This window comes from Adiantum capillus-veneris, chromosome 7, assembly GCF_014529385.1.
Source record: "Adiantum capillus-veneris isolate H3 chromosome 7, ASM1452938v2, whole genome shotgun sequence".
Lineage (NCBI taxonomy): Eukaryota > Viridiplantae > Streptophyta > Polypodiopsida > Polypodiales > Pteridaceae > Adiantum > Adiantum capillus-veneris.
The window spans coordinates 44,617,405-44,643,486 of record NC_140937.1 but is presented as its reverse complement, the minus strand read 5'-3'; the positions used below and the strand labels follow the sequence as shown (position 1 = coordinate 44,643,486).

Sequence of the window (26,082 nt, the reverse complement as noted above, 5' to 3'; positions counted from 1 at the left end):
GAGCTGGCACATGAGTAAAGGGAAGTGTCATGCCCTGAGGACATGATCAATCCACAAAGGGGAGTAAGCCCAAAGCTTTGCGGAAAGCTTCAAGCTTCTCACGAGACAATGCCTTTGTGAAAAGATAAGCAAGGTTGTCCTGTGTTGGCACATAAGCCAAGCTGATCTCTCCTGCTGAGAGCCTCTCCCTGACATAGTGATAATGCACCTCAATGTGCTTTGTGCGAGATTGAAAAACAGGGTTCCTCGCAACTGCCAATGCGCTCTGACTGTCAGTGTAGATAGTGTTGGCAGTGTCCTGTCCAACACCCAAATCAGCCATAAGGTGTCTGAGCCATACACACTCAATCGTAGTTGTGAAGACTGCCCTGTACTCAGCCTCACAACTCGAAGTGGCCACAGTAGGTTGCTTCTTGCTCAACCATGATATACATGAACTGCCAAGCATGAAACAAAAACCCCTTGTGGACACTCGCCTGTCAAAATAACCAGCCCAATCTGAGTCCGAAAAAGCGTGTAAGTCTGGCGGCAATGATCCCCCCTTGGGATAAAACAAGCCAAGATGTAAAGTGCCACTAAGGTAGCGGAAAATCCTCTTGACAGCCTGCCAATGCTTAGACCATGGGCTATGCATAAATCCGCTCACCTATGAGACTGCAAACTGAATATCTGGCCTCGTGTTGCATGCATAAATGAGGCAGCCAACAGCAGTTTGGTAAAGAGTGACATCAGCAGGATCGCAAGCATCATGTAGACTCAACTTCAGACCTGTTTCCATGGGAGTGGCAATAGGTTTGCAATCCTCAAGTCCAAACTTACATAGCAATGTCTCTATGTAACTTTTCTGACACAAGGCAATACCACCATCACACTGCTTAAACTGTATACCCAAGTAATGATGCAATAGCCCCAAATCTTTTATCTTGAAAGTAGCATTCAAATCAGCCTTAAATTCAACAATATGTCTCTCATTTGGTCCAGTGATCAGCAAATCATCGACATAAAGAACCACAATGAGAAGTACATCATCCTCACGCTGTACATACAATGTGCTTTCTGTTGGACTGTTACGAAAGCCTTGTTTGACCAAATGAGTGTCAGCTTTCTCATACCCAGCACAAGGAGCTTGCTTCAACCCATACAAAGCCTTGTTAGATTTGCACACTTTGTCCTCTTGTCCTTTTATGACAAAACCGCGAGGCTGCGTTTCATAAACTTCCTCAAATATGTCACCATTCAAGAAAACAGTAACAATGTCTGATTGATGTACATCTCAACCAAAATGAGCTACCAATGCACATAGAAAACACACAGTAGTCATACGACAAGTGGGAGCAAAAGTCTCTTCATAATCAATGCCTTTTTGCTGTGCATAACCCTTTGCAACAAGTCGAGCCTTATGGCGATCGATCTCACCATCCGGCTTGCGTTTCAACTTGTAAACCCATTTCGTACCAATGGCCTTTTTGCCAAGAGGCAAATCACATAAAGTCCATGTGTCATTTTCTATAAGTGCATCATATTCTGATTGCATGGCAGCCATCCAATTTTCCCAATTCTGTGCTTCATCAAAAGACAGAGGCTCCTCAACATCATGTAAGCTAGACACAGCCAAAGCATAACAATCTGATGCATAAGATGCATGGCGAGAGCCTGAACGAGTACGACTAGACAAAGGTGCATCCAATTTACTGTCACGCAAAGTGTGCACCAGCCATTTTGGCATACCTCTAGCCTGCTCATTTTCAGCCCTTTCCTCATCAAGTACATCATGTACATCTGCATCAGTAATAGGCTGATCTAAAACATTTTCAGAAACCCCCATAAGCTGTACATTTGCCTCATTGGAACTTACATTCGTATTTCCACCACTGAAAAGAGGCAAGAAAGTGTCATAAATGTCCTGTGAGCTTACAATATAGTCTCTAGTACATGACAGCAAGGGCTGAACAGAATCTTCCACAAACACTACATCCCGTGAAACCAGAATACGTTTTGTTTGTGGATGATACAACCTGTAACCTTTGCTTTTAGCGCTATAACCAACAAAAATACATTTGACAGCCTTATCATCCAATTTTCTGCGCTGTGTTTGTGGGACCAAAGCATATGCCAAACAGCCAAAAACACGCATGTGCTCAATAGAAGCCTTTCTATCATGCCATGCTTCATATGGAGTAATAGACTGCAAAGCTTTCGTAGGACACCTGTTAAGTACATAAGTGGCACACATGATGGCCTCAAGCCAAAAAGAATGCGGCAAAGCTTGACTCTTGAGTGCCATTTCTGTCAGTGACCTATTTTTCCTCTCAGCAACACCATTTTGCTGAGGTGTATAAGGCACTGTACATTGGTGTTTTATCCCACGACTAGCCAGAAATGCATTAAATTCATGAGACATATACTCCCCCCCTCGATCGGAACGGAGGGTGTCCATAGTACATTTTGAGACATTTTCAACCATAGCCAGAAACTGTTTGAAGCACATAAAAACTTCGGACTTCGCTTTAAACGGAAACACCCATGCATGCCTGGAGTAATCATCAATGAAAGTCACGAAGAACAAGTAATTGCCCAAGGACGGAATTGGCATGGGCCCACAAACATCACTATACACAAGCTGCAACCTGCATGTGGCCCGAACTGAACCATCCTTTGGAAACTTAGAACGCTGCATCTTACCCAAAATACAGCCTTCACAAACATGTTTGACAGGTACTTCAAGAGGCGGCAAAGAAGCAACCATATCAGATTTCTGCAAACGCAGCAAACTGGCAAAATTCAGATAACCAAAACGTGCATGCCAAAGTTTTGCATCTGAAATAGCCCTTAATCTGCAACAACATTTGCAAAATTTTGTCCACACTTGTCATACAAAGTGAGCTTATACAGCCCACGGCACAAAAGGCCAGATGCAACAATTTCATCACCAAAACTGAGATCATGAACCGTACATCTGTCATCCACAAATTTGACTACAAGTCCAAGTCTAGCAAGTGCGGATACAGACAAGAGATTCTTCTTGATCCCAGGTACATAAAGTGCATCAACAAGTGTAAAGGAACTGCCATTAGCAGCAGTAAGCACAATCTTTCCAACTCCCTGAACTGGATAAGAGGCATTGTTGGCACAAGTGACTGAATTCCCATGAGGGACAGACTCGAGAGAGGTAAACAATTCACGATGTGAGGTAATGTGCTTTGTAGCACCACTGTCGAAATAACACACATGTGAATCTGCAGCAATTGTCAAGCATGCATCATGGACAGCAGGATTATAAGTGCATTCTGCACTAAAAGCCCATTCTGCATCAACATCAGTATTACAGTCTCCTTTCACAGAAGACTCAACAATGGCTGCATTTGTAGTGGAACCAGCATTTGTAGTGGAACCACCCTCTTTCTTCTTAGCCTCTTTGGCCTTCAACTTAGGACACGACTTGATCAAGTGATCATTAGCTTTACAATAATGGCAACGCATCTTCTTTTTGCCCTTATCACCAGAATTGCCAGACGAAGTGCTGCCAGCAAAAGCATTAGGAACAGTAGTTTTGCCACTCGCAGTGGAACCATAAGAAGTGGCCGCATTGCTGTTACCACCCTTTCTTTGAGAAGCAATAAAAGCCTGTTCAACTGCACGCTGCCTAGTCCTGTTTTTTCTAGAAAGTGACTCTTGCAACAGCAATGTGCATAATGCATCAAACTTGACAACTTCAGGATTTCCTTGGGTCCTCAGTCTCCAAGTACTAGCAAAAGTCTGGTAGGAATCTGGTAAGGCATCAAGAACAGTCTGCACAAGGGAACTGTCTGTAATTACTTCACCTGCAAAAATAAGTTTCTCATTGATATCCTTGACACTAGCAAGGAAAGTGTCCATATCATCTTCCTCATGCATAATCTTCGACTCCAGCTCTTTACGCAGCAAAGCAATTTTAGCCTCATTGCGACTTGCATAAAGACCAGCCAAAATATCCCAAGCCTGTTTTGCAGATTTTGCTGAATGGATGTGAGGAACAATGGTGCGCTTCACAGACAATGCAATCAATGCATGAGCCTACGCATCCTTAACATCCCAACGAGCTTGTTCTGCCGTAGGCAAAACAACTCTAACAGCAGCAATCCTTGCAGCGAGACCTGCAACATCCTCAACATCGCCTACATCCTCAGAACCAGGACGTACATCAATGCCCTGCACAATATTCCAGACGCCCTTTGACACAAGAATGTGTTGCATCATATAAGCCCACATAGGGTAATTGTCCCCATCCAACCTGTCCTCAACAGCAAACATCTTGAACACATTTGTGTTGTTGTTGTCAGCCATGGTAAATGCTGCACCTGATGTGAAAACTGCCCGAAAATAGGAGAAACGGAGCAAGAACAACACGTGCTATATAGCACAAATTGTAGAAGACTATAAGGCACCTGTTATGTAGAAAACGGCACTGACAGAAATTCTGCACAAAATGACACAAAATGACGAAATAGCCTGTGCGGTACTGCCTGTAGTGAAAACGGAGGCCAAAATGAGCCCAAATCAAAAATCTGAGCAGACCGAGCTCTACGAGCTCGCCCGAAATATTTGTCGACTTATGAACGCTTGCTAAAGCTCACTGAAATCGGAGAAAGTGAGCAGGCGTGTACTGGAGCAACTGGCGACTAAGCCCGGGAGGATGCAACCTGCTCTGATACCAATTGTTGGAATTAGGATTGCAGAGAAACACACAGCTTGGAGAAGACGAAGGAAGCTCAAGGCACACAATAGAGCGTGTATAGCTTAGTGTGCAATGGAAAAAATAGATAGCCCTAGAGTGATGGGCGTATATACAATGCTCGGGGAAAAAACCTCCTAAAGAGGGAAAAAATGCCCCGGCGGTCCTAGTGTGTTCACACACATCACTACCACATGTATATGGTAACAATTAGAAACCATACAACTTCGGGCAAAAATTTTCTTGAAAGCTTGCCAAGTCGTTGGAAGTGTGCGGCCTGGTAGCTATAGACATCAGCATCTGCATGGCACTGCTTCTAAGAAAGACAGTGACTTGAAACAATCTGGATCCTTCTCTTGCAAGTGATCTTAATTGGCTTATGCCCTGTAAGACATGAGTTGTGAAGACGGGAGCGCGCCCAATGCGCGATGAAGTAAGGGTGGGAGTGGCTAATAAGTCCGGGTTGGAGGGTGAAAATCTCTCCAGTAAAATTCCATCAATAGCTCTGTCTGCTCTTTTGTAGGACCGGTATGCTTTCAGAAAAGCACACGCCTGATGCTTTGATACCACTGTCACAAGGCGGGCACCACTTGCCAATAGAAAAGAACAGACTAAACAGACTTTTAGCACTTCAATAACAACTGAAATGAAAGAGAGAGACAGAGAGAGAGAAACGACACACGACATGGAGTGGCGGAATTCCACCCTAGAGAGTATTGGCCCCAAACCTTGGTGCCCCTTTCATTATTTCTTTATATTGCATCAACACAATACAAGCCGATACTCGAGACTCTGCACCTTCTCCAGGAAGCATGCTAGAGAATGAGCCCTAGCCTCATATTTTAAAGGCCCTTGGCCTGAAACGCAGTTACAGTAAAAAGCCTTTAAAACTCAAAAGCTTCTGGTCCAAAAGCAAAGCCAAAAAGCTGTCAACGTAAATCACGGAAATCCGCACAGCTTGCCACGTCATCAACCAGCGCAAAACACGGGAATCTTCGTGTTGCCCTTAGGGTTAGGGTTAGGGTTAGGGTTTTTGCAATTTAAGGGTTTTTGGTAGCAGAATTAGGGTTTGCAGGTTTTAGGGTTAGGGTTTTCAGAATTAGGGTTTGCAGGTTTTAGGGTTAGGGTTTTCAGAATTAGGGTTTGCAGATTTTAGGGTTGAGTTTCCAGAATTAGGGTTTCAACAGTTAGGGTTTTTGGCAAAAATTAGGATTAGGGTTTTTGCTCTTGGACAGAAACTCTAACCCTAGGGTTTCTGGCATAAATTAGGGTTAGGGTTTTTGCTCTTGGGTTTTTGCTCTTGGGCAACCACGTCATCACTTTGTGACAGTTGAGGGGCCACATCTGTAAGTTGGCTCCATTCTTTAGGCTTTGACACGTCAGCAGTTTGTTACACTTCCCACGAGGAGCAAGCATGCGGTTGTTGGATCCATAGGGGGAGCTATTCATTTCGAGCTACTTCTTCAGAGAGGTGTTTGGACAGCAGCAAGATCTTCTTCCTCACTTCTAGAGGAGGTTTCTATGGCTGTGTTTTCTTCGAGGAGATGGATTAGCAGATTTGTTGTGCCTTTTGCAAATGCACATCTTTCTCGGAAATAGTCGACGGAGCTGCCTATCTGATAAGTCGTCGGTTGATGATTCAGTTGCACTCTTGTTGAAGCAAAGGATGTCCTTTGATTTTTCATTTTCTGTCACAAGCTGGGCACCACATGCCAATAGAAAAGAGCAGACTGAACAAACTTTTAGCACTTCAATAACAACTGAACTGAGAGAGAGAGAGAGAGAGAGAGAGAGAGAGAGAGACGACACGCGACACGAAGTGGCGGAATTCCACCCCGGAGAGTATTGGCCCCAAACCTTGGCGCCCCTTTCGGTATTGCTTTATATTGCATCAACTCAGTACAAGCCGGTACTCCAAACTCTGCACCTTCTCCAGGAAGCATGCCAAAGAATGAGCCCTAGCCTCATATTTAAAGGCCCTAGGCCCCAAAAGCAGTTTACATGAAAAGCCTTCAAAACTCAAAAGCTTTTGGTCCAAAAGCAATGCCAAAAAGCTGACAGCGTAAATTACGGAATTCCGTACAACTACCACGTCAGCAATAAATGCAAAATGCGGAAATCCGTACAGCTTGCCGCGTCAACACTGTCAACGTAATTTCCGGAAATCTGCACGTCATCAGTTGCTACACGGGTCCTGCTTTATTTTGATCCTTTATGTTACTTGGGGCCCCATCGAACGGGGTCCCCATAAGTTGGTAGGACTTCTTCTTCTGTTAATTGTTCTTTTAGGGTTTAGGCCCCTCGGCCAGCATCTGCAAGTTGGCTCCATTCTTCAGGGCTTTGACACGTCAGCAGTTAGTGACATTTTCCATCTAAAGATGGAAGTTCCAGTTCCGGCTTCAGGAGACTCTTGTTTATCCGGTATGCAACATTTATGGTGCATGTTTCAGTGCATGTGTTGGAGTTGTCTTTGACAGGCAAAAGGGGATACTTTTCTCTCGAGAACCACTTCTTGTTTGATCATCCGACTTCCTTGGATGAGGTTGAAATGTGGAGCATGTTGTGCCAGACCCTTAGCCAACAATGACAATAGTTTGAGGAGGTCTTGATGGAGTGTGGACTTCTCCTATCCCCATGTTCTCTCCTTCCCCAATGGTAGTGTGGCCCTACAAATTTGGTAACTTCTCTGCCCTCTTGTGAGCTTGTCAGCATCAGTGTTGGGACAGGTTCGCAACCTTCAGTGGGCAATTTTTTCGAGATGATCGACAGCAGCAGACTTGTCGAGATCCTTTGCAGGTAGTGTCGACAGTTCTTTTGGTGGGGACATCTAGTTCCTACTTCCGCAGTCAACAACATTTAAATGCTTCTTCCATACATCCCTTTGGAGAGCTCCAACCTTGGGGGCAGCCCTTCTTCAGGTGTGCAGATCTTGCCACAACTGGCTAGCATAGCTGGTTCTTCCCTTGCTGGCATGTTACAGATCAGTCCCAGCGTTCTTTACGGGCTTGTTCCCCGAGCCGGTTCCTTTACTCTCCATTTAAGGATTGGAGTTATGTTGTGTATTGGATATTGATTGCATAATTCAATTGTAGGTATATTCTTCTCAGCACAAGTACAAAGGACTGTTTTGATGAAGATTTTAAGGAAGCAAGTTACAACATTGGGAGTATATGTGCTCTTCCAAGTCTGTATGCAGTTTGGCATATTGTATTGGATTGTACCTGCAGGTTTTGATCTTGGTAGATGCAGAGATGTGGCGGACATTTGGTTTGATCTCAAGGAGTTTTTCTTGAGTAGCTAGGTCTTGTTGGACCCCAACAGCTTCTTTGGCAAACATGATCCTCACGTGACGACCTTTCAGGTCTTCCTATTCTTAGTAGTCCAAGTTTACCGATGGTGTGATTCTCTTTGAGTCTCGAGTTTCATGAGATTCAGGTCTTGCTATTTAGTTAGAAAGGAAGTAGTTTTACTCCAGGTTGTCTCAGATTTCTTTCTGGTGGTACTTATTCTCTTTTCCCAGGATTGAGCGGGAGAGGGACTTTCTATCTTTTGGGAGAGTTCTCAGCTTTAGCTCTTCAGCTTTCAGTGACAGTGTTTGCTCTGATCTAACGTGGGATGAGACAATTGTTACCTCCGAGCATACTTTTGAGGATACTTCGCTTTCATAGGAGGCTTCCAAGTTATTAACTTCTGTTGACTGTCGGTGCTCCATTAAACGGAGTACCATGCATGGTGTCTTCCAGTCCTTGGTTTCCCTTGCCCATTTCTTGCGGCGTTGGGTGGTGTGCTTTAACCCACAGTGCAGTTATTATCTTCGCGGATATTTTCCTTTAGCCATTTCGGTGGTTGCCTCGTCTTTCGGATTTGTGGTGTGACGGTTGCTGTTCCTAGTGCATCAGAGCAGTAGTTCCTATGCCTCGTCTTCCAGATTGATCCCTGGAGACTGTACCACTCAAGACGCACCTTATCCTTAGACAGGCAAGTTATTTCGTACACGTGGATAGTGGTCCTTCTCGGACCAGGAACCAATTACAGTTAGCTCGATCATTCTCTACAATGGGGAGGGGTTAACATTCTATTTGGTGCCTTTCTACAGCACCTTGCTCTTCTTTTGCAGAGCTTGGGAGCAAGATCTTCTCTTGATCTTGCCATGTTAGCTACACTCTCAGTATTGATGTGTGTTCCTTTCTACTGGATGTTTGTTCCCGATTCACTCTTGAGAGTGGGGTGATATTCTCTCGGGTGGTGTTTCAGACAATTGAAGATCAGTACAAGTTCACTCTCAAATCCATGAAGTTCCTTCAGATACAGTTGGCAGTTCATCATTTTATATGGTGGTTGGTGCAGTACTTTGGTTCTTCGTTATCGGACATATAGTTCCTTAGTAGCCTCAGTTGTCCCTTTTCTTGGACTTCCGTCGCAGCTTGGAGTTTCAAGCATGTGGTATAGACCGGAGGAGCAAATTTCCAACTCTTTCCTCAAGAGTGGTGTACTTTAGAGTTGGGAAATGATCCGGGTACCAGTCTTCTATGCTTTTTTTTTGTACCCTCAATTCAAATGCATACTCTTGGAGCGGTCAGAAACAGTACCTTCTGCAAATACTGGTTGTAACCAACTTGGACACTCCAAGTCAAGAATCAATCGCGACAGCACCAAATAACCACTTCAAAACAATTCACAATTCACAATAGATTTGCATTGGCCCGGCGCAGTTCCGTGCCTAGAGATATTGGCCCCAAAGACTGGCGCCCCTTCCGGTATTTCTTTTTGTATTAATCAGTTCAAAGTACAAGAGTGGTTGGGTCTCACTCTCAGACTTTGCGTCCAGATGCTCTGCAGAGTGGGAGCCCAAACCACATATTTATTTTACAAGGGTTGCCAAAAGCAGAGCCCCAAAAGCTTAAAAATAAAGCAGAGTTTCTTTCTCTCTCACAAGCTCTATGGACCTTCAAAAAAATATATAGCAAAGGATTCTCTCTCTCTTTCTCTCTCAAATTGAGTGGAGAAAAAACACGTCGCTGGCTGTCGTGAAATGTGCCGCAAAAAGCGGATTCTGCCGTACAGTGCCAGGTCATTATGTTCTCGCAATTTCCGAGATTCAGCCCTGCTGCCCTAGGGCTAGGGCTAGGGCTAGGGCTAGGGCTAGGGCTAGGGCTAGGGTTAGGGTTAGGGTTAGGGTTAGGGTTAGGGTTAGGGTTAGGGTTAGGGTTTTTGTTGTTTTAGGGTTTCTGGCAAATTCTAGGGTTTGCAGGTTTAAAGATTAGGGTTTCCAAAAATTAGGGTTCCTGTAGTAGTTAGGGTTTCGGCTCTCGGGCAGACACGTCATCACTTTGTGACATACCCCTCTCTTGAAAGCATTGTAATCGCCCTCGATTACACCTGCAAAACAGACAAAGGCCATAAACCGTCTTAGCAGACACTGACTGTTAGTACCTACGCACTAGGAACACACATCTAGCACATGTACCAATCGACAGTCACATCACACAACATCACAGGACATCAACATTCATTCGGATCTTAGACCATGATTTATCGGCAATGTAGCTAGCAATCGCATCTAGATCCAATCGGGACCTCATCGATGTCCGATTGACTAACCCCTATTGCAACCATGTCTATTCGAGATCAATCAGACCAAAATGTTGCAGTCATTTCGTCTATCAGTTCCTACACTTAAAAAGAAGTCAAGAACAAATCAATAATAAATATCATATTCAGGAATTCCATTTCATAAAGTCATACAGCAGAATACTATCAGCTTACAGTATCCCTGAAGCTCAAGGAGACACTAGTATCCAAATCAAGGCATTTGTTGACAAAGGAGCGGAGTAACTCCCCTCTTGTGCATCCCACTGCACCAGATCTCTGGCCAAGCTGAATTCTGGGTTCCATTTGGAGTAGACTAAGCTAAACCAAAAGCCTCGAGGTAAAGTTTCACAATCTGAGGAGTATCTGCTAGGTCCTCCTCCATCCACTTCGCATCCAGTGCAGGATAGTTCTTGAACTTAACCAAGAACCGCCTTCGGACTTTACCTTTATTCTTCGTATCCTTATGTGCCAAAATCTCTTCAGGAACAAGGATCTCCTCGTTTTCTTCCACTTCGGATTGCTCATCAGACTCCCCATCATCGGGCACATCACCTTTGAAAGGTTTCAAGAGACTCACATGAAATGCATCGTGAATCCTCCAAGTATCAGGCAGTTTCAGTCGGAAGGAGACGTCATTTATCTTTTCAGAGATCTGGAAGGGTCCGTAGTATCGCATACTAAGCTTTGGAAAAAGCCTCTCCTTTCTCTTTTTCTTTCTTAGGCGTGCCTTCTCAAAACGTAGGAGCACCCAATCATCCTCCTTCAATCTCAAGTCGCGACGATGGCAATCCGCTGCCTTTTTCTGTCGTTCTTGAGATTTCTGCAAAGTCTCGCGAACCTTGGCAAAAGCCATATCTAAGTCTCGCATGTATTCGTCCGCTTCAAAAATCTTATCTTTCGTGCTTAGGAAGGGTGGAACCTTCGCAGCACCTTCAACAATCTCAATTGGCGCCTTCCCCATTAAAGAGTGTATCGTGTTATTGTAGGCAAATTCCACCAAAGGTAAGTACTTTTCCCATTGAGTCTTCTGATCCAAGATATAAGGCTTCAATAAATCAAAAACCACTGAATTGGAAATCTCAGATTGCCCATCAGTTTGCGGGTGGAACGATGACAAGAACTCCAATTGTGTGCCAATGTTCTCCCAAATTGCCTTCCAAAACAAACTCGTAAATCTGGGGTCCCTGTCGGAGACAATCGTCTCAAGCATGCCATGTAATCTGAAAATCTGGGCCACAAATAGTCTCGCTAAGTGATCCGGCTTGACTGTTTTCTTCACTGGAATGAAATGAGCCTGTTTGCTAAATCTGTCAATCAAAGTCCAGATACCATCGTGACCACTCTGTGTTCTCGGGAGATCAAAAATGAAATCCATTGCAATACTTTCCCAGGGGCGGGTGGATATGGGTAAAGGCTGTAACAATCCTTGTGCTTTATGCCTGTCAAACTTGACCTTCTGGCATACTAAGCAACTGCGCACAAACTCTTCCACATCCTTCTTGAGTCTCGGCCAAAAGAAGTATCTCTCTACCCCTTTCATGGTGGTAGCAATGCCGCTGTGACACGTAAAAGGTGGACAGTGGCATTCAGTCATAACCTAAACGGCTGTGTAACGGACATGGTTTTTCTCATCAATTAGCCATCCTGAATGGAATATCCCGCTATTGTCTCCCCATCCGGTATCCGTGTGAAAACGTCAACAAAATCTGTATCTGTGGCATACTAGTCGACCATATCCTCGAAGCTCCTATGATGTATCGCGGAAATAGCCAGAACCAACGGCTTCCGAGACAAAGCATCTGCCACCACATTCTTCTGTCCCTACACATGGACAATCTGGAAGTGAAACTGTGACAAGATGTTCGCCCACAGCATCTGCTTTTCCGAAAGCTGCTTCTGTGACAAGAAGTAGCGCAAACTCTGATGGTCTGTAAAGACAGTAAAATCCGCTCCGAGTAGGTAATGCCGCCACTGAGTAAGAGCATGGATAACCGCCAAAAGCTCTTTCTCATATATTTGTGCTGTCATCTCCGGCTTTGAGAACAATCGACTCTCGTAAGCAATGACATGGCCTTCTTGCATTAAGACGGCACCCAGACTACGACCACAAGCATCACAATATACTTGAAATGACTTCTGCAAGTCCGGCAAAGTCAAAACTGGTCCCGTAGTCAATTTCTCTTTCAATGTCTGAAAGGCAGTTACCTCTGTGGATCCCCACGAGAAAGGGACTCCTTTCTGTGTCAAGATATGCACAGGGGAAGCAACCTCTGCAAACTTTAGAATCAACCGCCTGTAGTACGAACACAGTTCTAAGAAGCTTCTAACTTCATGGACATTCTTCAAATCGGGCCAATCATGGATAGTCTCTATCTTGGCCGGATCCATTTGCACTCCCGCTGTGAGACAATGTGTCCCAAAAAGTGTATCTCTGGTAGAAAAAATTCACTTTTCTTTGCATTAATCACCTACTTGTGATCTCGTAATGCCTGAAAGACCTGAAGCAGATGATCTCTGTGTTCTGCCTCATTCTTGGAGAAAACAATGATATCGTCAAAGAAAGCGCCAACAAATAACCTGTACTCTGAGATCTTCTTAAATGAAGAGGCGAGTAGAAAAGAGCTCCAGAATCTCTCGCAATAAGCGTCTACTGTATCTCTCTTGGTCATCCGAAGATGGTTCCAAGCAGCTAGTATATCGTGTTCATACGCTTGAGTCAACCAAGAAGAAATAAAAAGCTTCTTAAATTTCAGTCATTTAACTAGGGCAGTCTTGTTTAAAAGAAGCGTGGACCACCAAGTTCGAGCATTTCCCTTAAAATAAGAGGTAGATCTCCGAATCCTGGAGTGCTTTGAGTAGCGTCCTCCCGCGAAAGCGATGTCAAACTGCTGTATAAAAGACAAAGCCTTCGAAGCATCTTTGTATCCTAAAAAAGTGTCAAATTTGATCTGTTGGGATATAAAGCCCAATGTGGTCGCCCAGGTAAGTGGGCGGGCCGCCAAGTATGTACACATATTCTTTTGTGAAAACCTAATAAGAACTCACTATGCTCTACACATTACAGTAGAGCGAGTTCACCATATCGACAGGCGAAGACACGGCCCCAATTCCTGTGGGAAAGCCCGAAGGGCTTGGTGTTCTCAGAATTTCATTCTGAGGCCATCTCGGCCACCGTTCGGCTTCGACAAAGTTCTGCGCAAGCCATTTTCGACTACGTGGTCTCGGCGGGTGCAGATTCGACTCTGCAATTTTGGGGTTTCGGCCTACGACTACAAGTGTTGAGGATATCTGCACTTCCAGAGTGCTGATTTGTGGCTATCTACACAACGAAGAACGGCTTACAGTTCTTGGAGGCGTGTCACATACGACACGGGTGCACCTACACACAGACTGTAGGCGACATCCACCCGTTCATCAGGTAGCTTGTGTTTGCTGCTTGATATTCCAGATTTCATCCTGACATTACAGGTACTTCCACATGGGATGTATTGTCAGAGATGATGTATGTCTGTTGAGGGTTTGCTGGCTGTTAGTCACGCAGCAAACAACCGCCGCAGTGGTTACAGCATACAGTGGGAAATTTGTGGATGTATGACTTTGTGGGAAGTCTATGTACTGTCAGATTTACTGCAGCCTTTGTTGAGGGTCGAGTGAGGTTTTATTGAGCTAGGGGATTCTAAAATGTTGAGATCCTTTCGGTGATACAGGTCTTGGAGCGATCCCTCGAGCACCCTTAGATAGGCAGCTAGGATGTATTGAATCTGAGTTAGACAGTTGGGATTGCATCTTTGCTTTATTGCCGTTGAGGCATTGTCGCAGTCTATGCTTACAGGACAGTGACAGGACAGTGAGAGACAGTACAGGTGAAGGACAGGTTTACCCACAGCTTACAGTGTTAGAGAGACAGTGGTTTTTTGAGCTGTTTTTGGTCTATTTTTTAGTACACCAGAGCCATTTTACAAAGGAGACTCTGCCGAAATTTCTGCAGAATCTGAAGCTTTATTGGTTCATTTGACAGGTTGATATTGGTTCAGAGGTCAGTTTACAGGAGAAACTCTGCCGAATTTTTCCTAGGAAAGTAAACTATTGTGAAGCGTAGCTATGGCTGGATCACACGACACTGCTCTTTACAATATCAAGAAGCTGGATGGAACCAATTTCCCATTGTGGAAGAAGCAGATTTGGCATGTGTTGGTACAAAAGAAGCAGATAAAACCTATAAACCTCAAGGGGATAAAACCACAAGATATGGACGAAGATGAATGGAGCGAAATGGATGAATTGGCACTTTCTACCATTATGCTGACTTTGGCAGAAAGCGTTTACTTCAATGTAGCAGACAAGATGTCAGCTTATCAAGCATGGACAAAGCTGAGTGATCTTTATGAGAAGCAGAGTGCAGCTTCACAGATATACTCGCTTAAGAAGCTTGTTGACTTGAAGATGAAAGAAGCGACACCTATGTCCAATCATCTGGATGAATTCAACACCATCTACAGTCAGTTGTCAGCTCAAGGTGTCAAGTTTGATGAACCTGTTAGAGCTATGTTCCTGTTGATCACATTGCCGGAAAGATGGGACACTTTTCGCACAGCTTTGAGTAATTCTGCACCTCCAGATGGTTTGACCATAGCAAGTGTAGAAGGCAGTCTGCTTACTGAAGAAACCAATAGAAAGACAATGGACAAAGGCAAAGGAACAGCCTTAGTTGTCAAGGGAAGGACCAAAGAAAAGTACAAAGGTGGAAAGAGGGATCAGTCTCGTAGCAAGTCCCGCAGTGCTAAAGGCAAGAGTGACATAGAATGCTACCATTGTGGCAAGAAGGGTCACATGAAAAGAGACTGCAGAGAATGGAAAGCAGAAAAACGCAAAGAGAAAGCAGAAGACCATGGTGAGAAGAACAAGTCCTCAGTGAAGATTCAAGAAATAAATGTGACAAACACTGTTGCAGAGGATGACAGTCTAGTGTCAGGAGATATCTACTTCTTGAAAAATACAATGGACTCAGCTCTTCTTACAGCATCTGATGGAAATGCATTGAGTGACTGGATTATAGACTCAGGGGCATCACTTCATGTGTCTCCAAACAAGGAGTGGTTTACCTCTTATGTGACCACTAAAGATCATGTTCGGCTAGGCAATGGGCAGACATGTGAGATCTTAGGTGTTGGAGATGTTCAATTGAAGTTTCAGAATGGCTCTTCTTTCATGCTGAAGAATGAGAGACGTTCCCACAATTACAAAGAGCTTGATCAGCACAGGTTTACATGATGTTGGCTACGTCACCACTTTTGGACAGAATATGTGGAAGATATCCAAGGGTTCTATGACAGTAGCACATGGAGTAAAGTTGGAGGACTTTACATGATTTATGTATCAAATGTCTCTAAAAATGTAATCAATGTAACCGAGCAGCCGAACGTTTCTTTGTGGCATATCCGGTTAGGACATATGTCCAAGAAGGGAATGGAAATCTTGTCTCGTTCTGGTTATTTGCCTGGCTTGTCATTTAATGATTTTGAATTCTGTGAACATTGTCTGTATGGTAAGCAAACACAGCAACCACATAAGCATAGAAGCAGTAGAAGAGATACACAGTTGGCACTTGTTCATAGTGATTTGTGTGGACCTATGCCTAACCTATCTCTAGGGGGAGATTCTTACTTTATGACATTTATAGATGATTACTCGAGGAAAGTATGGGTTTACTTTCTCAAGCACAAGGATGAAGCGTTTAGTGTTTTCAAAACGTTTGTGACACTTGTGGAGAATCAGAGTGGCAAGAAGCTTAAATGCTTACGCACTGACAATGGTGGAGAGTATGTTTCAAAGGCCTTTCAGGACTTTTGTGAGTCAAAAGGTATAAAATGTGAACTTATTGCTTCTTACAATCCTCCTCAAAATGGTGTTGCTGAGAGGATGAATAGGACCATACAAGAGAAGGTCAGAAGTATGTTGTCTAATGCACAACTGCCAAATGGGTTTTGGGCTGAAGCTGTATCAATAACTGTTCATCTTATAAATAGATCTCCTAGCAAGGTTTTGCAGAAGGATTCAGTGGCAGAGATGGTATGGCCAAGCAAAATGCCCTCATACAAGCATCTCAGAGTCTTTGGCTGTGAGGCATATACTCATGTTCCAAAGGAATTTAGGAACAAACTTGAGCCAAAGAGTAGAAAGTGCATCTTTCTAGGCTATGGTAATTCTGGTGAGATGGGGTACAGACTTTGGGATCCCGAATCCAAAAAGGTTATCCGCAGCAATGATGTTCACTTTAATGAAGCCAAATATCATTCTAAACCAGAGAGGGTTGAGGAGATTAGAAGAGTTGTCTTCCAAGAAGATGGACCTACACGTGCAAGACAAAATGTCAGGGCTCAAGAGGAGCAAGGACAGGATAGAGTGGAACCACAGGTTGTGCCTGAGCCTGAGCCACCTATTTTGCGTAGATTTGGACGTATCACGCGACCTCCTGGTAGGTTTGTTCCATCTATGAACTATGTCATGTTGACTGATTACAATGAGCCTTCATGTTACAAGGAAGCAGTGCAAATGAAGGACTCCAGGAATTGGCAATTGGCCATGCAGTCAGAGATGGCAGCTCTGAATAAAAACCAGACATGGAAGCTAGTTAAATTACCACATGGCAAAAAGGCTCTACCTTGTAAATGGGTTTACAGGTATAAGATCACCGCTCATGATAGTCAGCCAAAGTACAAAGCAAAGCTTGTTGCCAAGGGCTTTAAGCAAGAACAAGGCATTGACTTTGATGAAGTCTTCTCTCCGGTGGTCAAGATGACTACATTGCGATGCTTTCTTGCATTGGTTGCCATATTAGATTTGGTGTTGCACCAAATGGATGTCAAGACAACGTTCTTGCATGGTGATTTAGATGTGGAAATTTACATGCAGCAGCCAGAAGGGTTTGTTGAGAAAGGCAAGGAAGATTTGGTGTGCGAGTTGTTAAAGAGTCTTTATGGCTTAAAACAATCACCGAGGGCATGGTACCATAAGTTCCACAAGTTTATGCTTTCTAAGGCTACAAACGTAGTGAGTTCGATAACTGTCTATATACAAAGAAGGCTAAGGATGGTAGTTGACTGATCCTTATTTTGTATGTGGATGACATATTGATTGCTGGCAAGCACTTGGAAGAAATTTCAGCTTTGAATTCAAAGATGGCAAAATCGTTTGACATGAAAGACATGGGTGAGGCAAGTCATATACTTGGTATGCGCATTGAGAGAGACAGATCAAAGAAGTTGATTTAGTTATCTCAAACAGAGTATATTGACAAGGTTTTGCAACGTTTCAATATGGAGAAGGGAAAGGCATTGAGTGTTCCATTGCCACCATATGTGAAACTTAGCAAACAAGATTGTCCTGTGTCTGAGGAAGAATAGGCTGAAATGGATAAGATTCCATATGCATCTGCAGTGGGTAGTTTGATGTATGCAATGATTGCTACTCGCCCAGACATTGCATTTGCAGTGGGAGAAGTAAGTCGATACATGTCAAACCAAGGCAAGAAACATTGGGAGGCAGTGAAAGGAATATTGAGATACCTGAAAGCTACAAAGAGTATGCGCATATGCTATGGGAGTCAGGAGCTAAGTGTAAAGGGTTTTACAGACTCAGATTATGCACGTGACTTAGACAACCGAAGGTCTACGTCAGGGTATGTCTTTACATTGGCTGGTGGAGCAGTATCATGGCGTTCTAGATTACAAGATTGTGTTACTCAGTCTACTACAAAGGCTGAATATGTTGCAGCATCAGAGGCATGCAAAGAATCAATTTGGCTTAATCGACTAGTAACAGATTTGGGAATCAAAGAAGAGATGCCTGTGTTATATTGTGATAGTCAAAATGCTATACAATTGGCTCACAATCCAGTTTATCACTCAAAGACAAAGCATGTGGATGTGAAGTATCATTTCATCAGGGAAATGCTCGAGGATAAGCAACTTCAGCTTGTCAAAGTTCACACCACAGAAAATCCTGCTGATCTAATTACAAAAGGACTTCCCTCAGAGAGCTTTGCGCATTTTCGCAAGCAGTTAGGTGTAGGGTAGCACATCACTTCTCTACATCTCTTGTATATTAGCTTGTATAGTAGCTTCTCTCACACTTAAAGTACCACATTGGACTTTAAGTGGGAGGTTGTTGGGGTATAAAGCCCAATGTGGTCGCCCAGGTAAGTGGGCGGGCCGCCAAGTATGTACACATATTCTTTTGTGAAAACCTAATAAGAACTCACTATGCTCTACACATTACAGTAGAGCGAGTTCACCATATCGTCGTGCTCTTCTTCTCGCACTCTCTCACGTCGCACTTCCGCTCGTACTCCTTCATGATCGATTGTCCACCTTCCTTAAACTCTCGGACTTTCTTGCTTTTATCTTCCAGAAAGTCATACTGGTTGGCTTTATAAAAATTCTTCTTGTTCGCATAAAAGTTGTCGTCATCACAGTCTGAACTGACTGTAGACGAGTCCTCTGTAGAACTGTCTCTCATTGGGCGAAATTTAGACTTCTTTGCCTTTTTCTTGCCCTTTCCGATGCATTGTTTCTTGCTTCGCTTTTTGCCTTTTCTGTCTTCTTCGCTCAAATCCAAAGAGCTAGAAGAACTGTCAGAAGAAGAAGAGGAAAAAGAACTGGGTACTCCTTCAAATCGAACACGCTTCTTCAGTTTCTTTGCCTTATCAATGTCGACTAACGACCCAAATAACCCAGGAAGTCAGTGCCTTTCTTCTGCTTTTTGCCGTGCTTTTTAGCTTTGTTTTGCGCGTCAAAAAGCTGAGCAATCCGTGCATCAACCACCTCTTCTAATTTCTTCTCTAAATATTGCTTGTGAGCAGAAGGTTTCTAGAGAGCAGGTTTCGGGGGTGGTGTTGTGGTTTTCCGCCACTGCTCGTGCACTTCCTGAAAAGAAGTCTCGCTGATATATTTTGCCAATTTTGGGTCCTTCGCAAAACTAAGCATCATCTTTGTTGCATCGCCGATCAATTGACAACGCTTCATCTCTCGTTGCTCCGCCTAACTAGGCCGAGGCGAGCCATACTCTCTACCGGAATCTTCGTTGTGATCCCTGCCCGCATCTCCGGATGCAGAGGGAGTCGACTGATCCTTGCGTGAAGCCATAGGTGCCGCGGAAAAAAAATTGGGATCGGATTTCCCGTAGAAGAGAAATTGGTCGTGCTCTGATACCACTGTAACCGACTTGGACACTCCCAAGTCAAGAATCAATCGCGACAGCACCAAATAACCACTTCAAAACAGTTCACAGTTCACAATAGATTTGCATTGGCCCAGCAGAGTTCCATGCCTAGAGATATTGGCCCCAAACACTGGCACCCCTGTCGGTATTTCTTTTTGTATTAATCAGTTCAAAGTACAAGAGTGGTTGGGTCTCACTCTCAGACTCTGAGTCCAAATGCTCTGCAGAGTGGGAGCCCAAACCACATATTTATTTTACAAGGGTTGCCAAAAGCAGAGCCCCAAAAGCTTAAAAACAAAGCAGAGTTTCTTTCTCTCTCACAAGCTCTATGGAGCTTCAAAAAAAAATAAAGCAAAAGATTATGCCTCTCTCTTTCTCTCTCAAATTGTGTGGAGAAAAAGCACATCGCTGGCTGTCGTGAAATGCGCCGCAAAAAGTGGATTCTGTCGTACGGTGCCACGTCATCATGTTCCCGCAATTTCACGACAGGGTTAGGGTTTCTGTTGTTTTAGGGTTTCTGGCATATTCTAGGGTTTGGAGGTTTTAGAGTTAGGGTTTCCAAAAATTAGGGTTTTTGCAACAGTTAGGGTTTCGGCTCTCGGGCAGACACGTCATCACTTAGTGACACTGGTTGTGCGACTTGTGAGTCGGTTGCCTTGAGGAGATTCTTGATAGAGCTGGATTTACCTTCAACGGACAACATTATACTTCCCGGACGTCTTTCAGGCAGAGTTACCCGGAACGCGGAACAAGAACGGCGACAGGGACCCCCGCGGAAGGGGGAATGGCCAGGGGTCCGGAACAGGAGCGGCGCGGAACGGGAGGCATAAAAAACACCCAAATAATGCAATTTTTAGTTCTACATGTTTGAAATTTGAATACAAGTAGTATTAGAGTCCTTTGACTCTAATACTCACAAAAAACTCGATTTGAAGACCCCTAGGCCATGGATGATGCAAGAGGGAGAGAGAGAGACTCAAGAGGGAGGGAGAGGGAGAGAGCTTGAGAGAGAGAGAGAGAGAGAGAGAGAGAGTGAGAGAGCGAGAGCTTGAGACTCGAGAGTCGAGAGAGCGTAAGGCTTAAGCCTTAGACCTTGAGGGCATGTGGATTTGCTTGAGAAGGGAATGGGTGTGAGGGGGTGCATTTTGAGTCCTTGCACACTTTAAAAAACACCTAATGTTTACTACAAATTTGCAAAAAACTGCCCATTTCTCCCCATTTTAGAATTGGTCGTTCCGAGGCCGTTCCGGAGCTGTTCCGGCCAGTCGGTCCGGTATCAAGTGGTCACCCAAAACGGCAAAACATTCCGGGACGTTCCAGCCTTGCAGGGGGGGAGGGAACGGTGTTCCGGCGTTCAAGGGCCTAGGGAACGCGTTCCCTGGTAACTATGCTTTCAAGGGTACTGGTTGGATGATACAACAGCCGTGTATTGATTCGACCCCATAGTTCTGTAGCCGATATCCTCGTCCATGAAACCCTCTCTTTACAGTTGCAGATTGCTCATTCCAACTCCTTGGACTCGTTTCTCGTCCAGGATCTGAGAGGGTGTGCTAGAGTTCATTTTCATGTTCGTTGGTAGCTCCAGTAACTCCTAGGAGCAGATTAGGGAGTGGGTGTTTTGTGGTTGTGCCCAGCCAATGTGAGGTAGGTCTCTCATGTTGGGTCGTGTCTAGCCATGTTTAGCTCGGGTTTTGGCTTGGTTCCATGGCCTCCAAGTGTCCTACAGGTGGGAAATAGCATTCCCAAGCCTTTGGTTTATTTTTCCCCTTGAGCCTATGGGAATTGGTAGCCATCTCCCCATTATTCTCCTATTTTCCCCTCTTCCCAAGGTCGTGGGGCTCGATATGTGGGTTGGGTAGGCTGAGAACATCCCTATATATGCAAGCAGGGGGTAGTCATGTCTTGTGGTGTGTGCGCAGACCAAGCAGGGTGCCCTCATGGGCAACCCTTTTCGACCAGCGTTTTGCAGCCAGAGGGGAGGGGATGGCCAGTGTTTCTGCTCCCCCTTTCCCTTGCGTTTTTCATGCAGCACGGCAGTCCTCTAGCGTTTTTGCCAAGCAGCAGCTCGACGTTTTTGGCATGAAGCAGGAGCAGCATGCGGTCATGGTTAGCAGGTCCTTTCCTTGTGCTTCTCATTCCCAAGGCAGATGCATGGAGGCTATGATCTGGCAAATGCAAAGCACTTCCATCATGGTGCAGGCATGCAAGAGGCATGCAGTTGGCATTGTCAGTAGCAGTAGCAGTAGCAGTCGCAGTTGTGTGTTCCCGGGTCTATCCATTGGGCATGTCAATTCTATGCCGGACCACCCTTGGTCGCTTGTATGAGTGGCACTTCCAAAGTCTACTGGAATTTTTTTCAAAGAATCTTCATGTCCCGACCCCGGACTTATTAGCCAGTCCCACCCTTACTTCGTCGTGTATCGGGCGCACTCTCGTCTTCATTGCTCTCTCTTACAACGCATAAGTCATAAAGATCACTTGCAAGAGAAGGATCAAGTATTTTTCAAGCCGTTGTTTTTCTCAGAGGCAATGCCATGCAGTGGTGGATGTCTATAGCTACCAAGCCGCACACTCCAAGGACTTGGCAAGCTTTCAAGAAAATTTTTGCCCGAAGTTACATGCTTTCAAAAGATCTTTCTTCATAGTGTAGCTTCTAGCAGAGTGGAATATCCTGAAATGCTTGCCACGGAAATCCTACTAGCATACGACTTGATATTTTTTTGGACACCTCATAACAGGTGTCTCTTCTCGAGCTGATAACCTTGGAGGTCCATTGTGATTTCCAGGTCTTGGGACTACCATCACTGCCACAAAAACATTGCTTGTCAAGAACACGCACCAAGCGCACATTGTTGAGGTTATCCATGCCGCAACTAGCATCTCTAGATGCACTCAAAAATACAAGCGCTTGTCTGCCTCTGCACGCAAGAAATGCGGCTAGTTGAAGCCCTCTCTCACTACAGTGTTTCAAATCGCCGATGACGAGAGTAAACAACAAAACCACCAGTCTTCTCTATCCCGCCGCTTCAAAATGCCAAAAAACTACCAGTCCTCTTCTTCTATTCCTCTTCACCACACTGCAACTTTTCTCTACAATCAACAAGCCAAGTGATCTAATACCATGTCAAAGTCGATGATGCAAAAGCTTCTTCTCTTAACCAACCAACTTGGCAATGAATTAAATTATTCTACAATGGGGACTTGGGTGCACTTATATACTACCCATTAGGAATTGCCCTGCCTAGAATCGTGTCAAATAAGTAGAGTAAATACCTTAAAGACAAAATAATGCCTAGAATCACCTTGGGCACTGTATTCCTCAGCCCGTGGTCAAGTGCTGATTACCAAGGGGGAGAGGACTGAGATTTGTACTGACCAGATCTGCCATAGAGCTATGCTCTTACACCTTTTTTTCAAGAGTGCATGAGTAGATATCTCATGCCTGAATAGATTTGGCTCACAGGACTACATTTGCCTATACGTCCAGGATACCGACTCTGCATTATACCTGGACAGCAAGGAGGCCAATCTACAAAGGGGCCAGTAGGCTCTTGAGACCTTATGTGGCTTTGGGTGCGTTGATCAATTGGTGCAAGAGGATTGCAGCCATACGTATTGTGTGATGTACCTCATATTCCCACCAAACTCTCTTCCATTGTCGACCCAAGGATCTCCCAAGTAGCTAGTATTAGTGTAAGCACCCGCCAGTCTGTATGTGATAGACTCTAGTTCTATGGCAGCTTGTAAACTGCCATGGTTGATGGCAATGATACGAGCTGGAAACCACTAGTAGAATATAGAATGTTTATGTATGTTTATATTGTTGATCAATATGTTTGTAGTGTCGATCAAGGCTACATGCACACAGACATGTGAAACGTGTGTGTGTGTGTGTGTGTGTGTGTGTGTGTGTGTGATATGAACCGAACGAACCGTTGGTATTGGTAACAGCAGGCTTGCGACCAGACGTTCTGCGCATGATGACGAGCTGGAGGACGCGCTGAGTAGCTCGTCAAAAAAAACGCTAATGGCGGACTGCACTCTTTCTATTATTACCTGCGTTTTATACATTTCTTTTGTCAGCATCAATCGGCCCCCTCCAGATTCTAAAGGTTCTGAAAAACACAAAGTAATAGGCTTTTTTTCGCGAGGTACATTAATGCGCAGTGACGTGAAATTAAGAGTACAAATTCTTTTCTATTTTGTTTTAGCCTAGTGGTAAAGGTGAGGGGCTCTAAGCACACCCACTATGGTTCAACCCCGGGTGTCGGTGAGTGGACGCAATCCCATTAAAAAAAAAAACAGTACAACTTCTTAGAGTTGAGGAAACATCCCAACTTGAGAATATCAAAATCTTCTTCTTTTTTTTTTACCATACAATTGTGAGTTGAGATGTTATATCAACTCAAACAAGGTGACGAGACGCGAAGGCCTGCTAAGTTAAGGGGGGACAGAGTAGAGTACGTTCAAATAAGTGCCTACAATCATATGAACTTTTTGTTGTGTTTTAATATAAAATTGTATTATATATTTTTAGAAAGTGGCTCTTATTGGTTTGCCTAAAATAAAATACACTAATTGAACGATGCTTTCAAGATTCCTTCCCTCTACTCTCATCGCCTAGCCCTCACTTCCTCCTCCTGTGGCCAAAACCTTCTCCCGTTTGTGTGTTGCCCTTCCCTACCTCTTGAAGCGTCCCTGCGAGCCTGCAAATTTGCCTTTCTTATGAGCTTGCACCTAAGCTCCCCCACCATTCATGGACTTGCACCTACAAAGCCGTCCCCCCACGTCATCTCCACTATGCTTATGTCGAGGAAGGACACAAGAGCTAGAGAGAGAGAGAGAGAGAGAGAGAGAGAGAGAGAGAGAGAGGAAGAAGAAGAGATTTTATTTGCCTATGCCTTAGCATCCCTACCTCTACTCTGCAAAGAGAGAGAGAGAGAGAGAGAGAGAGAGAGAGAGAGAAGAGAGATTTGTATATGCCTTATGAAGCATCCCTATCTATGCTCTGCGGCAAAAAGAGAGAGAGAGAGAGAGAGAGAGAAAGAGAGAGAGAGAGAGAGGTCCCTTATTGGGAGGCATGGCCTCCACTTATCCTACCTCCCCCCTTCTCAATCCTCTACCTCTAAATCTCCTTAGACATCTTCTCATGATCTCCACTAATGAGCCTTTTTTTTTATTTTCTTTTAATCGGTACCCCCTACTCTGCAAATGGCTTATATATTACGAAGGGCCCCACTTAAATAATAAGATAAATTGTGTACATTGCACCTCATCATTTTGAAACAAAAGAAAATAAAAAGGGAGTAAAATAAAAAGATACATTAAAATTAAACAAAAGAATATTTTAATGCTTTCGTATTATAATAAAAGATAGATTTGATAAGCATAGAAAACAATAAAACAATTTAGTGAAGTGATTTTTTTTTTAATCCTTAAACGAGAGGACCGTTTATCAATACCTCACATAGCGTTCGCAAAAGTCTTTTTGCCTAAGCGGCAAGTTTCTTGCTTAAACATATGTAAATTCAAAATACTATTAGAAATTTTTAAATTTGCAAGATGTTTAAACTATTTTCTAGTATATTTTAGCGGGGGTTTTTTTTTCCTTTACCACCCTTTGCAAGTGGCTAATCATTGTTGTCAACCGGCTCAATGCTAAGCTCAGGCACACCTTTCTTGAACACTAGTATTCACATCATAGGATCAAACTCCAATGAATATGTTGTTTAATCTTTTGATCTTTGAAGTCTTTTTCAAAGCATGCAAAAACAAGGTGAGGAGGCACGAAGGCCTGCTAAGAGAGCATTCGCACACAACTGTGGCAGCGTTTCCAGTGACGAAAGCCATTTTGACTGTTGTGCATGAAAACGTTGAAAGCTGACAGGGAACCAAGAGAGAGAAGGCGGAATGAAGAAAGAGAGCCGTAGAATTAGCATAATTTTGCCAAAATGGAGGGAGTTAGAATTGGATTGGCTTCGTTTTTGCTACAAGACAAATAAGGTTGACGACAGCTCAACCCTGCCATAGCCTACGTGCGAAACCTACCTAAGTTTAGGGAAGATGAAGGAGAGTAAGTTTAATACGTGCCTACAATCACATGGAATTTTTATTGTGTTTTAATATAAAATTGTATTATCTATTCTACATATATAATCATAAACAGTTTGTATATTACGAAGGGCCCCACTTAAATAATGTGAAAGGTGCACACTGCACATCAACATTTTGAAACAAAATAAAATGAGAAGGAAGTAGCATAAAAAAATTAAATTTTTAAATTAAAACAAAAAAATATTTTAGCATTTTTTTCATTAAAAAATATAAATTTAATAAACATAAAATATAATAAAATAAATTAGTAAAATAAATCTCTATGAAGTTCTTAAATCAAGGGACCCTTTATCAATACTTTACATCATAGGATCAAACTCTTATGGATACACGTTTTAATCCAAAAAGGTGAATGCAACTTTAGAAAATGGCATTTAAAAACCATGCTTTCTTTTCATTCACAAGACTTTCTAAGCCTCGTTGGGGACACTTGTCAAGCAATGAAA

At 43.8% G+C, this 26,082-nt stretch overlaps 1 protein-coding gene across 1 annotated transcript in view; it reads right to left on the bottom strand.

Annotated features, from left to right (window-relative positions):
• Positions 1-23,612, bottom strand: part of LOC147453773 (defective in cullin neddylation protein (DUF298)) — a 129,115-nt gene extending 105,503 nt beyond the window's left edge. Inside the window, exon 1 of the mRNA XM_086515866.1 lies at positions 23,456-23,612. Coding sequence (XP_086371992.1) covers positions 23,456-23,501 — 46 coding nt within the window. The 5' untranslated portion in view covers positions 23,502-23,612. The remainder of the gene's footprint in view (positions 1-23,455) is intronic.
• Positions 23,613-26,082: the final 2,470 nt, after the last annotated feature.